Source organism: Heloderma suspectum, chromosome 4 (genome assembly GCF_057233095.1).
Source record: "Heloderma suspectum isolate Gila_16-S chromosome 4, 16-S_ref, whole genome shotgun sequence".
Taxonomy (NCBI): domain Eukaryota; kingdom Metazoa; phylum Chordata; class Lepidosauria; order Squamata; family Helodermatidae; genus Heloderma; species Heloderma suspectum.
In genome coordinates this window covers 219,939,022-219,953,969 of record NC_139461.1, presented here as the reverse complement: position 1 = coordinate 219,953,969, position 14,948 = coordinate 219,939,022, and the positions used below count along the sequence as shown (strand labels likewise).

Below are 14,948 nucleotides of genomic sequence, written 5' to 3'. Positions count from 1 at the left end.
TTTTTGCTTTGAGAAGCAAGCCAACTTGTCACACCCAGTTCTGGATTCCACAGTAACAACCTCCTTCCGCAGTATTAAACTTTGCCCTTGAGGACTTTGTTTAACTTTTCTGTACATGAAAAAAAACAGATTCTTATATCCCACAGTTACCATTTTTGTTTGTTTTGTCTAATAGGTCCATTATTTAGAGGGATGCACTGATAGAAATCTTTTTAACTGAGCTGGGTTGGGTTTGCAAATATAAAGTTTCAGAGCCAAATATAAAAAGGCAGATATTTTAAATATGACTGTAATAACCATTTGGCCTATTTGTGTACTGCTAGCACAGTCAAAATTTGTAGTAAAGAATAAATATTTCTATTCTCTTCGGAATATTCTGAACTCTGAGACTGGTGCTTTATAAATGTTTGCATTACCAGAAGTTTTTTAACCACCCCACCCCTCCAGCTAGCATTAGATATAGACTGACATTCTCAAAGCAATGTAATTGCCATTTCAGACATCCTGTTTAGGATTCAGTCAAGTAGATATTGTTTATGGTTCATAAAACCTTACTACTGTGAGGATTTTAGGATACTGGCAGTATAGAGTCTCAACTTTCATTGTGCTGTAAATTAGGGAGGGGGTGTGATAATATTCCTCGGAGAACATTAAAACAGAGCTCAGCAATGGTTAAATGGAATTTTATAAGCACATTCAGTGTGGAACTGTTTTGCATTACATGAGTTGAATACCTTAGAGATGACACACATCTGCAGGCACTTTATTAAATCCTTAGTCAGCACTTTTCAACCTGATGAGATTACTTCTTCATTTGACTGGAGAAAGGAAAGCGAAGATCTTGTACTGGACTGCAGAATTCTTTTTGATGTTTCACCTTGAGCACTGGGGAAAGGACAGTGAAATCCATTTTAGGACAATACAGAATTGTTATAGCCCCGGGTACAGGGAAACAAAATGTCTGCTTGCTGGCCCAGTAAGTGATCTTTGAGTATCTGGTGCCGAAGAAGTTCTGACGCAAGACAGATGTGGACTTTTATCAGTTCCTTACATGGAAGACCACTGGGCCCCATATAGGAAAAATACAAGTAATAATAAACAGCCTTCTTGTTGAAAATATCTAGTATGCCAAAAATTTCTACCAGCACAGATGCTTGCTTTGCTTCATAGAGATATCTGTGAATCACAGATGAAACATGCACATATTTGTAGCTGCATATGCAAGCCTGTCTACACACTTTATGTAATTGTTTCTCGCATATTTTGAGGCTTAAATTGTAACATAGAGAGTTCATCAAAAGGACTATTCAACTGCCATTAAACACAATCCAAAACCTTTGGCCAAAAATGAAAAGGACGGGGAAAATGGACCAGGGAGAGGGTATCTTGAAATAATCGGTATCATAGTAGTATCATTACATATGAAAAAAAAATTCCCTGTGAGGGATTGTAAATTTTAAAAATTGATAGCCTGTATGCAATAAAGACATGTCCTTTTATTCATGGGTAGTTACATATGTATGTTGGGAGGTGGGGCTCTCCAGGCATTGTAACATTTATAAAATAGACATCATATTATGAAAAGCATCTTTGGTGGTCAGTCAAATATATATGATTAAGCATCTCTGCAAGCTACTTTTAAAGCGTTCCATCTGGGAAAGGGTTAAGTCAGTTTTCCATTGAGTCAGGTGTGATTGGTGCCTGCAGGAGTCATATTGACACCCTCAGTGCAGGGTAACTCTACTCCTTTATTGACATGTTGCTGGTGGAGAATACAATAGCACTCTGTCTGCAAATCATTGCTAAAATCATCTTTTAAAAAAGTTTGAAAGCCTTAAGGCTTAGACAAAGGCACAAGAGCTGCAGTGCGCAGTTCAAAACTCCAGAGTCAGCAACTTCTATTGATTAAAAACTAACCTTTAAAGTAGCTCTCAGAGTGTGTGGTTAGCATTTAAATTTAAACATGTCACGAGTTGATTTGTGTTTCTGAATACCAACTCTGAAGGAGTTACATTCACATCAGATTTTTTTTTCTAATTCCCTTAAGCAGCTAAAGTATTTCATGAAATGTCAGTAGGGCAGGAGAGTGGGAGAAAGGTGTTTATGGGGAGAGGGTGCGACTGGCGTGAGCCTTGTAAGTTTTCTTTCCCATGCAAATATTCAACACCCCCCCACACACACACACTGAAAAGAAAAGTGTGGGGAGTGCAACACAATAATTAGCCCTTTGTCTAACTTTCCCAAGTGCCAGAGAGAGGCTGATTAATTAAATATACAACAGCATTGGGTTTTGGGGTGGGGGTCTCGCTTGCTGGGTAGGTCATAAATTAGGCTGAATAAATACTTCAATGTGTTTGCAGTGGGCCTGCTACGTCAGAGCCACTGGAAGGTTGGTGGGAGGATAGCAGAGTGTTTCTTGCTAATGATAGTCACGTCTGGGTCTGTCTGGTTGCTCGTAGCAACCAGACATGATGTAACACCAGGATGAACTTGAACTTGGGGGACTTGAAAAGGGAACAATAGACCAGAGCAATCAATAAAGCCTATTTCAGTGAAGGATTACAGAGCTGCTCTGGGGTAACCTTGTCTGCAAAGCACACACTGAATAGTAAGATGGGTTGAAGAAACTCCCCCCCCCTCCTTTTTTTGAGAGGAGTGCAGAAGCACTGCAGATTTTTTTTTTAAAAAAAAAAACCTATGCAGTGAGTAGCACAGGAAAGAAGTGGCATGGAAAAGTGCACCCCCTGCTGTCCAAAATGTGTACTGAGTATTATTCAAAGAAATACTGAAGGCAAGCTGCATTCTGAAAGAATGCAAATAGTTTCACACCTTTTACTACAGGTCCCTAAGTGACACAGGCCACATAGGTGTCCAAGCAGTCTGAATCAAATCCCTGCACTACGTTTGAGGCAACAACTAAAAAAATTTAAACAGCACTGCAAATTATTTAAGGTTTCCAAAATAATCGTATTAGATGCATAATCAAGTTGGATTGGCAGTATTTAGCAACTTGTTGGCAGGTACTGATTATAGCTCATCTAAAAACTGGAAAAATTGGATTTTCTCCCAGTTAAAGCCTTTGGCTCTCCACTAGTAACTCTTTGGACCTTGATTTTAAACTTTGGTGTTGGTGTGAATGCCTGCTATGCTGCATTACTAGAATTATGTTTTGCACTGACATGAGAGTTAGTACACTCCATCTAAGCACTTATAAATTGGTACAACGTGCCTTAGGCTGCTTTGTAAGAATACTGACTTGAGAGTAAATTTAATTGAAATGAATATAACTTAAGGTAGCATATGTATTTAGGGCTGAAGAGTTAGAATCAGTTCATTCAGAATCAGTAAATGCTTAACTGATGGCAATAGTTTCTTCAATAGAGCGAATGTGCAATATTATCTGTTGCTTTACATAATGGCGTGATTTTGTCAAAGTCAATCCCTACTAATCTGATGGGTAGCACCTGTGCTAAAATAATGAGCCCATGCTCTGTAACCTCCAAGTGAACCTTTCCCACAAAGGTTACATAATAAAAACTATGTAATTGTAGCCAGCCTAGATCTGACTCATAAAATCTGCAGAGAAAAAATGGCAGATGCACTCACACTCACACTTTCTCACACACATTTGTAAAAGGCCAAAGAACTAGCCAGTAAGATGAAAAAGGAAACTAAGGCATCTGAATTGACTATGAATTGACTATAATTGGCCAAATTATTTTTAAATAAAGCAATATTTATTGAACTAGAATCCATGACATACTGCCAAAGCTAAAATCATGTAATCTTCAAAACTACAAGAGGTCTGCTTGTCTTTATAATACGCAATTTAAATATTAATAATACTGGGTGTTTTGGTGTAAGGACATTTTGTCTGGAAATGTGTTCATCATTGTCACCTACTGGAAACTATTATCTGTTTTGATCAGTATAAGCCACTTTTCTTCATAAAATGGAACAGTATAAGTGCAATGTATTTTGTCACTGTTGGTGTGCCATTGTTCACAAAAAGGAAGGAAGAAGCTGGCGACGGTAGTCACTGGTGAAAATTATCAAAGCTGGATAGCTTGGGACTCTTTATGTACAGAGCATTAGATTTTGTGCCATTCATAGCCTAGCCCACCTCACACAGTTATTGTAAGGATTAAATGTGAAGATCATGGGCTGACTCCAATCTAGAAAGTGGTCATGAGAGAAAGGGCCTTTTTGACAGTGTCTCCCCATTTCTGGAATGTTTTCCTGGGAGAGGTTCACATGGTGCCCACTTTAATGATTTTTGATGCAAGGCTAAGACATTTTTATTCTCCTAGGCCTTTTTTAGACCATATTAACATTGTTGTATTATCAGTCTCTGTTGAGGACAATTATTTGTGTCTTTATCTTTAGTGAGTTGATTTTAGCTCTTTTATGTGATTAATTGATTTTTATTGGTACTTGCATTTGTTTTAGCTCTTTTATGCTGGACCTGGATTTTATTGTTAGTTGTATTCTTACTTTTAAAATTTTATTTTATACGTGATCTTGTATGTCACTTCAAGAATTATATTTCATAACATGACTAATAAATATAGCACATAAACAAATAAAAATAAAATACAAATGGCATTCATACAGAAGCATTTTGGCAGCGTTCATATGGGAGGGGATATTTGAATCATGAAGTTCGAAAGATGATGGAGGGATAGCCTAAAACATGTAAAAAATATTTTCATATATAATTAATCTTATTATCATATTTAGCATTATGTCTGCTCATTCACTGAAAAATAGCATGGCCTTATCTAGTTATTTTACACTATCAGTGTTCAAAATTGAAGCACTAGACTCACTTTATGTTGGGTATTGATTCTTCTCTCACATTTATGGATTCAGTGGCTTTTCAGTATCAGTTTCTGACGAAAAACTAGCAGGCCTTATTTTGAACCTATAGAGAATAAAACTTATTCTGAACCTGTTAAGAATAAAACAATTGAGTTTTTTTCAGTGGAGCACCTCAGTCTGTCGTGATAGACATCTGTGCCCATTGTATTGTATTTAATTGTGTGCTTTGATTTGTTTTACTTTATTTTTTTCATTTAATTGCTGAACCACCTTGAGGGCTGATCTGCTATATTCTTGACAAGAGAGTGATACTCAACTACCCTATGCATTAAAATAACACACAAGGAGAGTTGTGGTGCCATGAGGGTTTGCCCTGCTCCCTGCTGTTGTGCGCTCTGTGGGGGAGGGCTAACCCTTTAGGCGCCATCACGCATTCTTTCAGGGTACCTGTGAACCACCTTAGTGATACAGAAACCTTTACTATGATGAGGGTTGTCTATTCTACAAGTTCTAGCTGCAGAATAGAACAACCAGCACACAGAGGTTGTTATAGACAGCTTCGAAGTGGCAATTTGAACGTTTAGACCAGATGTTGCTATTTTGCCCCTTTAGCAACTTTTGCTTAATTTTAGGGAAGTCCATATAACGCTATATTTTCACACATATATTTTGGTGGTAAATACATCCTGAAGTAGGGTAGATGAAAGTAAATGAAGCATCCTTTTCCAGACCTTGGTAAAGCTCTCCAGACAATCCAGCTGTATTTGGACATATATGAATAGGATCCTGGGCTTGTAGGAAATATTATAGGTGGTAAACTTTGTTTAGCTACAGCCTTCTAATTACTAAATCTTATATGGTCATAATGGTTTTACTGAACGTGCAGCATATTATACCCGTTGCAGGATTTGCCAACTTATTTGAAGTCCTGAGCAGCAACTGAAATCTTCACATGGCAGAGAGCCACAAGACACGGCTTCTTGTACTTCTGCTTTACCCTCTCTCCTAAACAGCCTACACTTCTTTTGGGGGTTTCCTGTGGGGCTATTATTTAAGTGACTGTCCATAAACTGTGCAGTACACATGGCCATCTGAATGAATACTTGTACATACAGAAGTTCATATCACATCTGCGTAAAGATTTGTACATTTCCTCTTTAGTTTTCAGTCACCTGCGCAGGCAAAGCAGGGGGTGGGGAGGAACAATGTGATATGGTCTAGCATATTGGCATAAGAAATATTGAAATGATTCACAGCCTGTTTATAGATTTCTTTATATATAGCTTCCAGAGATGTATGACGGTTTCTGTTACCATTGCCACACATACTAAAAGTTCTTTCCTTTCTCTTATTTCCTTCTTGCAGTCCTGGTACCTGGGATAAAACTCACAGCTTCCTACCATCCACCAGACAGACCACCTAACCCCTTCCCAACTCTGTAACATGGAAGCAGCAGCGACACGGTGCAGTTACTTCGCATACATGGAAGGGGAGATGAACAGATATTGACAGCAAACAACTGCTCATATTCAGAAATGGCAAACATTATGGTTGATTGACAAAGGCCATCTGGGGGGGAAGGGGGCTTTAAAAAAAGAAGAAGAAGAACACCTTAGTGACCGATGTAATTTCTCATATGGTGCTGGAAATGTTTGGGCTTCATACTTTTCGAAGTGTTTCAATTGGTAGTGTAAGCATAGGGACACTGGGTAGTAGACCCAGCCTGCTGGCTGTTATAACACTTTCCATACAGCACCTAACTGTTTTACAGTATTTTCACTGATTTATTTTCCATACAGGCGTGAGACTTCTTGAGAGATCATTGAAGATCACACACAACTGATAACTTTTGTAGTAGCCGAATTCTGCAATATAGAACTTACAGGACAGACATGAGGCATGTTCTTCTGTAACATATCAGGATATTTTTTTTTAATTTTACAGTCAGCAGTTATATATATCACATGAATCATAAGAGAATTATCAACAGGTTGATTTCCACTCAAGTTGCAGATAAATATAAAACATCAACCTACTGCTGTTCGCGCAAAAAAGAAAAAAAGGTTTTAAATGCTGCACTTACATAAAACGTTTTTGACGATTTTCAACAATGACATAACATTCACATGGAAATGGGGAAGTTGGTCTGTTTTGATAGAAACTGACAGGAATCAATCAAAACAATCAAATTTTGAATTGAGAAAAGTGCAATTTCATTGGATAGCTAAATATCTTTGTAAGATAGAGATTGTTGAAAATTCTATTTTTGTTTTCCAAGTCCTACCACCCCAGGACTCTAAATTATTGGGGTAAAAAACAGCCTTGCAAGAAAAAAGGGGGAGCTATTTTTGCTTTTTATGTTTTTTATTGTTAAACTTGTATCCCTTTAAACCTGAAGGAAATTTAAAAAAAAAACTAAATTTAATGGTGCTTTTACCATAATATGTTATCTACATTAAATGCTAATTAATCATTTTCTGTTATCAAAGCACATAATTAAAATTAAATCATAATATCTGTTAATTTTATAAGCTAAAAGTCACTATAATAGATTATGCCAATACTGACAAATCGTATGTGTTTCCGGCAATATAGGGTATATCACTTCTCAAAAAGTACTTTGGCCACAACCCAACACAGAGGTAGATGTGCCTAGGCCCACTGAAACAAATGGCTTTAAGCATGCCTCACCTAGGATTGGATCGTGGTCTTTGAAATAATAAGAAAGAGCTGTCCAGAAAGTAAAACGCCTTTGTGTCCCTGAACTGGCATTTTTTTTTCTGGACTGCAAAGGCAACAATACAGAAGCAAAATTTTGATTCTACATCTTATGCCAGTTCAAAGCAAGGGCACTTGCTGAAAAAAGAAAGTTTGGACCCCAAATGTCCTGTATCTTATGTACAAAAAAAAGAAAAAGAAAAAAAACAGCAAAAAAAATGCAAGTGATTTTTTTTCTATCAGACAGCGGAGCACCCCTTTGCTTCCCATGCAACTTTAAGAAGGTTTCCTATATTATACATATATATACGTTCTGGTTGGCGATCTAGCTAATCAGAGAAAGTCTCTGCATGTTCTAGTGTTAGTAACTAATTTTTATATAGTTAATGTAGGGTAAAGTAGAGTGCATTAAGACACAATATTGTAATCCCTAATCCAGGCACTTGCCTTTAAACTATGTTTGTTCAGCCCTTCAGAAGGGTTTCTACTACTGTCCTATACAATCAAGTAAACTGAATTTCTTGGGAAGACACTTTGCTCCTCATCTTTTCCCTAAAACTAATTTTTTTTGTTTTGTTTTCTTGATTTGCACGAAACAAAAAAAAAAAAATTCCATATCAATGTGCCTTGCCCTGGATAGCGATTATTTGTGGAATTGTTGCACATGTTCCTATATTGAAAGGGGTTTTTTTCCCTAGTCAAGCATTTGGAGACACTTTTTTGTAAATGTGACTTTTATGTCAGCCATTGTCAGTTTCAGCATCTTAGAATTCAGTAGAATGTTAGTCGTTCCACAGATAGGGGTAGTGTTTTCTTGTCCTGTACGGTCAGTGGCAGTGCTATTCTAAGATCTGTAGATGCTAGATTATCAGTATTTTTGATGTTGCTGCATTTTACATTTTATTTGGAGTCTTCCTTTTGTTTTGTTTTGTTTTATTTTTTCCCAGATATATGAAAATATGCAATACCTGCTTATATCATGTAGAAGAAAAGCTTAGCAATTCTTAATTTTTCTTTGACTTTTTTTTTTATTTGACCAAAGTCGGTGCTGCACTTGACGCAGTGTGTTTTAGGTGTTTGTCTTTGTACTTTTTTTGTGATTTTTGAATGCACACGCAGGAAGGGCTCTTCTTAGAGAAGCAGTCAAACTGTGAAGCACTAAGCTGAACCCTGCTTCAAGCAATTTTTGTTTTACAACTGTTCCTTTCACAAGCAAGCCTTAAAAAACTCCCTTTTTCTTCAGATCCCACACCCATTTTTATTAGCAGATTGCAATCAATCCACATTCAATAAAAACTATATAATGCCCATTTTTATATGCACGTTTTTAAACTTCCACGTTCTGAAAATTGTTTACTGGTTATTCTCTATTTAAGGAAAAAAATGTTTTGGATTTTCATATATGTCAAATAAGTGGTTGAGTAGTCATTTGCTCTGTTGTACTGTGTGATTGTTAGTATTATGGTATCACCTCCACTAGCCAGCATCCTTTGCCTTCCCTATAGCACTTAGCAGGGCATTACCTTATTAAGACATATGTGCACTAAAAAATAAAAAATAAAAAAATTAGCAGCTTTCAGTGCTTCACAGTGAAGGGAAAAAAGCCTAGACAAACATTTTGTCAGAACCTTGCTATAAGCCAAGGTATTACCAGTAAATTGGTTGTATATACAACGAAATTGCACCCTTTTTTAAAAAAACAAAACAAAGCAAACTAAGCAATAGTTTGGGCAGTTAGTTGTTTTTAGTGAGCATGTCGTAGTCATGGCCGCGAAGAGAGAGAATCAAAGCTGCCCACTCAGAAGCGATGTAATTTGTATGTTGTATAGTTTTATTGATTACACTGATTTATTCTACCCTATTTTATAATGCAGGACTTTTGTAATGTTGTTTAAATGAGGAAAAATTTCTGTCAAATTAGCTTAGTGGAATTTCTGATTGTTCGTTATAAAGGCAGCATTCATAGAATTGCTTTTTTTTTTCCTTTGGGAACTGGATTTAAGTTAAAAACTTTCCTGTTTCCTTTTTTTGTATGTATTTAAATACAGTTATTATTTTTTTCTTCTCTCAATAGTATAGCATATTCCTATGCTTGAGAAGTATAGGCTACTGAAGAACCATTGTAAATGGACATTACAGATATGCTGTATTTTTGAAGGTGTTTTATCATATTAAGTTTGAAGATGGTAAAGTTAGGGAATTCTGATCGGAATCGCATAAAACAAATTGTTTTAAAGGCTTTAAATGTTAGGTAGGCGGTCAAGGGTGTTTACCAACAGGGGTTGTAAAGTATTAAAGACACTAAATTAAATTTTGGTTCCTCTTATAATCATGCAGAAACACAGCAGTTCAGATCTGTTCAGGTGTGGAGAACAAACAGAGTTTTATTCCTCAAAGTAGAGCAGAGAATGGAGATCTGAGGGGAGACAACTGCATGGGGTGTGCAGTCTACAATAGAGAAATAATCCTGGGTCACACTTCAGAATCAGATTCACATGTGCACTGCCCATTTCAAAATTGCTTTTTATTCTTTGTGCAAACAACTTTTCTTTCTGATCCTTTCTTCAAAAAACACCAGACGCACAACGTCGACTTCTGCTAACTTCCCTCCTCCTCCATAACAGTACTCTTCTTGAATTGACTCGACTAGTAAATATTTATACTCTTGACCCCTTTTCAAAATAGGACTTTAGCTTGTTGCCATTCTGCACACCCCTGCAATACTGTATTTATTCATCTTATTTTTTATTTTATTTTTAATGGTAGACTAATGTCAGCCATGGCTATATCTTGTCTGTATTATGATCTCTCCCTTCTCAAAGTTGAACAGAAAAGGAATAGAATGTTTTTTCAGCTCCACATTATTCAGTTAGCCCACAGGAATATGCAAATCCCTCTACCTAGTTTTCTTTCACTATTTCCTTTTTGTACCATATATTTTGCAGCTTTGTAGTAACAGTGTTAAAATTTACTGTACACACATTAAAACAAACGACAAAAAATCCCAGATACATGGCATAAAACAGGTTTTTTTCCTTGTATTTTTTTTTAAAGAATGTCACTTAATATTATACTTTGCATTGTGCCTCTGGAAATATCTTTTTTTCCATGATTTTACTTTGGTAGAAGGCCTCCATAGAACAAACATTGCAAACCACAACTGGCATGAAAATGTAAGGAGAGCTTCAATGGCACCTAAAAGAAACTCATCTTTCATGAGTTCTATTGGGGGAGATTTCATGAAGTGAACTCTGCCTACCAGGCAAGGTTTCCATTAAATCAAGCTTACAAAGCCAATTTTGTCTTGAAGTCAATGCATGTATTACTGTTTGACAGTAAAACCCGGCTATGCCACCATCAAGTCCAAGGCTGTGCAATAGTCTAATTAGTATCGAGTACATTTTCCTTTTATTTTTTCCAATAAAAAAGCAGTGGGATGAAAATTGCTTTGATATATAGCAGGTAACATTGAAGCTATTCCATAGCACTTAACTGTAGTGAATACTGTGTCACCAATTCTGAAATCAATTTAATGTTTAATGCAAATCCATTACATGGTGCTATTACAGGCTGGCAAAATGATTTACAAAAATGTGACAACTTGGGCTCAATTCACTCTGCTTTCCAACAATGTAAATGCATAGCAGTGTTTATCTGCATGAGAACTATGCACTAATATAAATCTGAAAAAAAGAAATATATCAACTTTGGTATGTAGTTTCCGTTTACTTCAATCCTTGCCTTTTTGGTCATTATTATAAATGCCAGCTTTAGGACAGAAAGAAATATAAGAAAACCAGCATAATACCTGATATATTAAAAATGTAGTGCCTGTGAAATCTGTATTATATTGCTCTTCTGAAGTAAGATTTTTCTACACCAGTAGCCTTCGCTGTCTGTCAGAACCTTCTGATATAGGTGATGTAAAATAACCGTACAATATTAATGCATGCTATTCCATAATGCTTAGTGAGCTGTATGAATATTACTCAAAGTTATGTTAGTCTTTTTTTCTGACTTGGTTCTTGTCAGATAGGTTTAAAGATATTTCACTGAGAACACAATTTCTGTTTTTTCTTGATTTGGGGTGTTTTCAGTATTTTGGAGATATACATTTAACTTAAAATTCAGTATTATTTGTAGGGGGCATTCTTTATTCTTGAGGGCAGGCATGGGGTTTGAAATCAGAAATCCATGCCTGGTGGGTTTTGTTTTTGGTGGTTGTTTTTTTTGCTTAAAGCATCCATACGAACTCCAAGAGCTTATCTCAGAAGAAAAAAAAATAAGGCAAAACTTCAATGTAAAGGACGATTCTCAGACTTGGAACTGACACTGAAAGTGGTTTCTTAATGGACAGTGTTTAAACCAGGTACCCATGCTTGGCCCTTCTTCACATCAGACCTCCTCATATTAAAACAAACTTTTAAGAACCTTTAAAACCCAACCTCATATGGCTATTTAGTTTCATGCACCATTGCAATATTTTTTCTTCAAAACTCTGTATAAACTTTGGGCCCGATTCATGAATGGTCACTAGGCATTAACATAGGATTTTGGTTTATGTTTTTGTCCAGATTAAAATATTTACATTTTCTCTCCAAGACTTCAGCATGTTCTTTACAAGAATTCACCTGATTTCATGTCCACCACAGCATCACAGGGAGGCAGAGCAAGCCTTGGCCCCACGCATTCAATAATACTCATAATTCAGTATGAACAAGGGGAAAGGACCCCAGCTGATAATTTGGTGAGAGCATTCTTATTCTTCACTGCTAAGCAAAATATTGTCTTGGCCATAGCTAAAACTCCTAGATTTTATTAAACTGCTAGAGGTTTTGCAGTTTCCTTAATGATCTTTCCTAGCGCAAAGCAGTGTGAGAGGAAGCATTTGCAATATAAAATTTCACTAGATATTTCATTTACTCAATCCTGCATGCAGAAATCAGTGAATTTTTCTTTCAAAGAGAAAGGTAGAAACCTAAAACATCTAGATGATCTAGATGAGGGGAACAGCATAGATGCAAGAGCTGGGAAGGAAAGTTTGGCAATTCAGTGTAGAGGAAGCATTCTACCTTAATGTGGTCTGGGAGAGCACAAATACTGAATAGAGCAATGTGGCTGAGTGGACAGTCCCTCACCTGTACCTTCACTTTTGTTGCTGCTGTAAGAAGGCAGGAAACTGTGGTTTTGCAGTTATTTTGCAGGCTTGCAAAATACGTTCGTGGGAACATTCTGCAATAAGAATACCCACAATATACCTGCTGTTGGCTTCTTTGCACAATTAGGCATTCACCAGCTCACTTGCTCAATTCTTACAGATACCTTGATTTCATTTTTTAGTTTTGTGTAACAAAGCACTTCCAAAAGACACATGAAAGATCTGCTGCAAAATCACTTAACCCCTGTGTTAATACCCTTGTGTCTCTACTTTTTAATGAATCGGGTCCCTTGTGCCTCTAGTATCCTTGTATTGACTCTCATGATTACCATTTTAGTTTTACTGTGTTCTGTGAAAATTTGCAATTGGTTGAGAATCACTGTGGGCATCCATTCTTTTTCAACTAAATCTCTGCAGGTTTTTTGAGCTGGTGTGGATTAGTTTAACTCTTGTATTCAACCATTAGTGCTACCACCCTCTCACGTTACAATACGATTACTGGAAGCAAGTACTGCATTTCCTATGCAACAAAAAAGGAAAATAAAAAATTGCTAATGCTGACAGGTTTTGTTGTTCTTTAGTCTACAATGTGTATGCAAGTACCTTTGTGTATTTATGGAATTGTGGCTTGCTGAGCCTTTAACAGCCTGACCCCTAAAACCGGCTGTAGCAGGAGCACAGTGCCTTCCCCCAACCTGATGCCCTCCAGAAGTTTTGGACTACGACTCCCAGCATTCCTAACTACTGGCTATGCTGGCTGGGGCTGGCAGCAATCAAAGTCCAAAGCATCTGGAGGGCACCATGTTGGGCAAGACTGGTTTAGGACACTATGGTGAAACAGGACATGATGCAAATATTGTAGGATCATTACTCTGCCTTCACAAGCTGATACACTAAAACAAATGTTTTGTGTTTCAAGGTAATACAGGTTTTCACTGGAGCTTCTTGGGTCCCTCTTACCTTATCTGAATTTTCAGTCTAGAGTAGAGTTGTCTAGTCCAGGCCCAAGGATCTTGCCAACAGCATTAAGAGCCATAGATCAGCTAAATAGAATGCAATAGCAATGCCTCACAGTCCAATATTTAAACCATCAATTCACCCACATTCTATGGGATAGAACAGGCCAGTTCACATGACACAGCAGCCCATGGGCTGTCAGGGACTCAGCAACTCACAACAAACCATGGGTTAACCGCTGGGCTGTTTAACCCCTAAACAACCCAGTAGCCTGGGTTCAGAACACATGCTAAGCAACCTACAAAGGAGTGAATCGTGGGTGGCTAAGTAAAAGTGGAAGTGGTGGGCAGCGGAAGTGGTGCTACAGACAGCATGTCTGCTCTCTCCTACTCATCCCCGACAGCCCAAGAGTTGTTTAACCCATGGGCTGTTTTGTTGTGAAAACCAGGTCAACTAGAATCCTGCTTTCTACAGCTGGCAGGCAAATGTTCCAGCACTGGAATTTAGACACACAATCATCTCAATGTGCCATTTTTAATGCGACAGATTCTCTGATTCTGGCAGCCCAAAGCTAGCTGGATGCCATATGTGGAAGCTCCCTGTTAAGCAACACTTATCAGATTAATATGCTTTTAATCAGATGAATTCACAAATAGGGTATGTATGTATGTTTCCTTTTACAGGACTTTTTTCCCCTGTATAAAATGGATTGCCCTCCACAACTTGGATGCAAGTTAACAGTTACAGGCCTCAGTCTAGCAAGTTTCTTTGCAGGGATTGCACATGCACAACAGAGCTTTTGTTTGGCTTTTTCTCAACAGTGGCTCTTCCACATTGCATTGCAGGTATGTGTGCTTTTTAATTTGAGGAGAATTGAAATCCTCTTGTGCTGTGGAAACATAAGAACAAAAATGACAGCACTGCTGGATCAAAGCAAAGGTCCATCTAGTTCACATCCAATTTCCCACCACAACCAGTTGCTTCTGGGAACCCTACGCGCAGAACATGAAAGCAGTAGCTTTCTCCTTTTCACCAGCTGATATTCAGTGGTATACTACTTCTGAAGTTGGAGATTCCCTCCCTCTCATAATACTAGAAGGAAGGAAAGGGAAAGACTTTACTTCTGATGAAGCAGGGTCTCTGCTTGTGATGGTGAGACTTACTCGCGTTCAGGCGAACATGAGTAGAGCTCTGTTCAGACCTTGCCACTCAACACAGCAACTTCTGAACTGAAGGGGTAGGCCAAGCATGCACAGGAATGTAGGGGGTGGGCCCACTCACATGTTTAGCCTAC

The 14,948-nt window shown here is 37.6% G+C and overlaps 1 protein-coding gene across 3 annotated transcripts in view; it reads left to right on the top strand.

Moving 5' to 3' along the window:
- Positions 1 to 8,132, top strand: part of NFIA (nuclear factor I A) — a 439,446-nt gene extending 431,314 nt beyond the window's left edge. Inside the window, exon 11 of one of the 3 annotated variants that reach the window (XM_084852356.1) lies at positions 6,187 to 8,132. In XM_084852356.1, coding sequence (XP_084708482.1) covers positions 6,187 to 6,204 — 18 coding nt within the window. In that variant the 3' untranslated portion in view covers positions 6,205 to 8,132. The remainder of the gene's footprint in view (positions 1 to 6,186) is intronic. The other 2 variants (XM_084852357.1, XM_084852358.1) reach the window with 2 other exon arrangements.
- Positions 8,133 to 14,948: the final 6,816 nt, after the last annotated feature.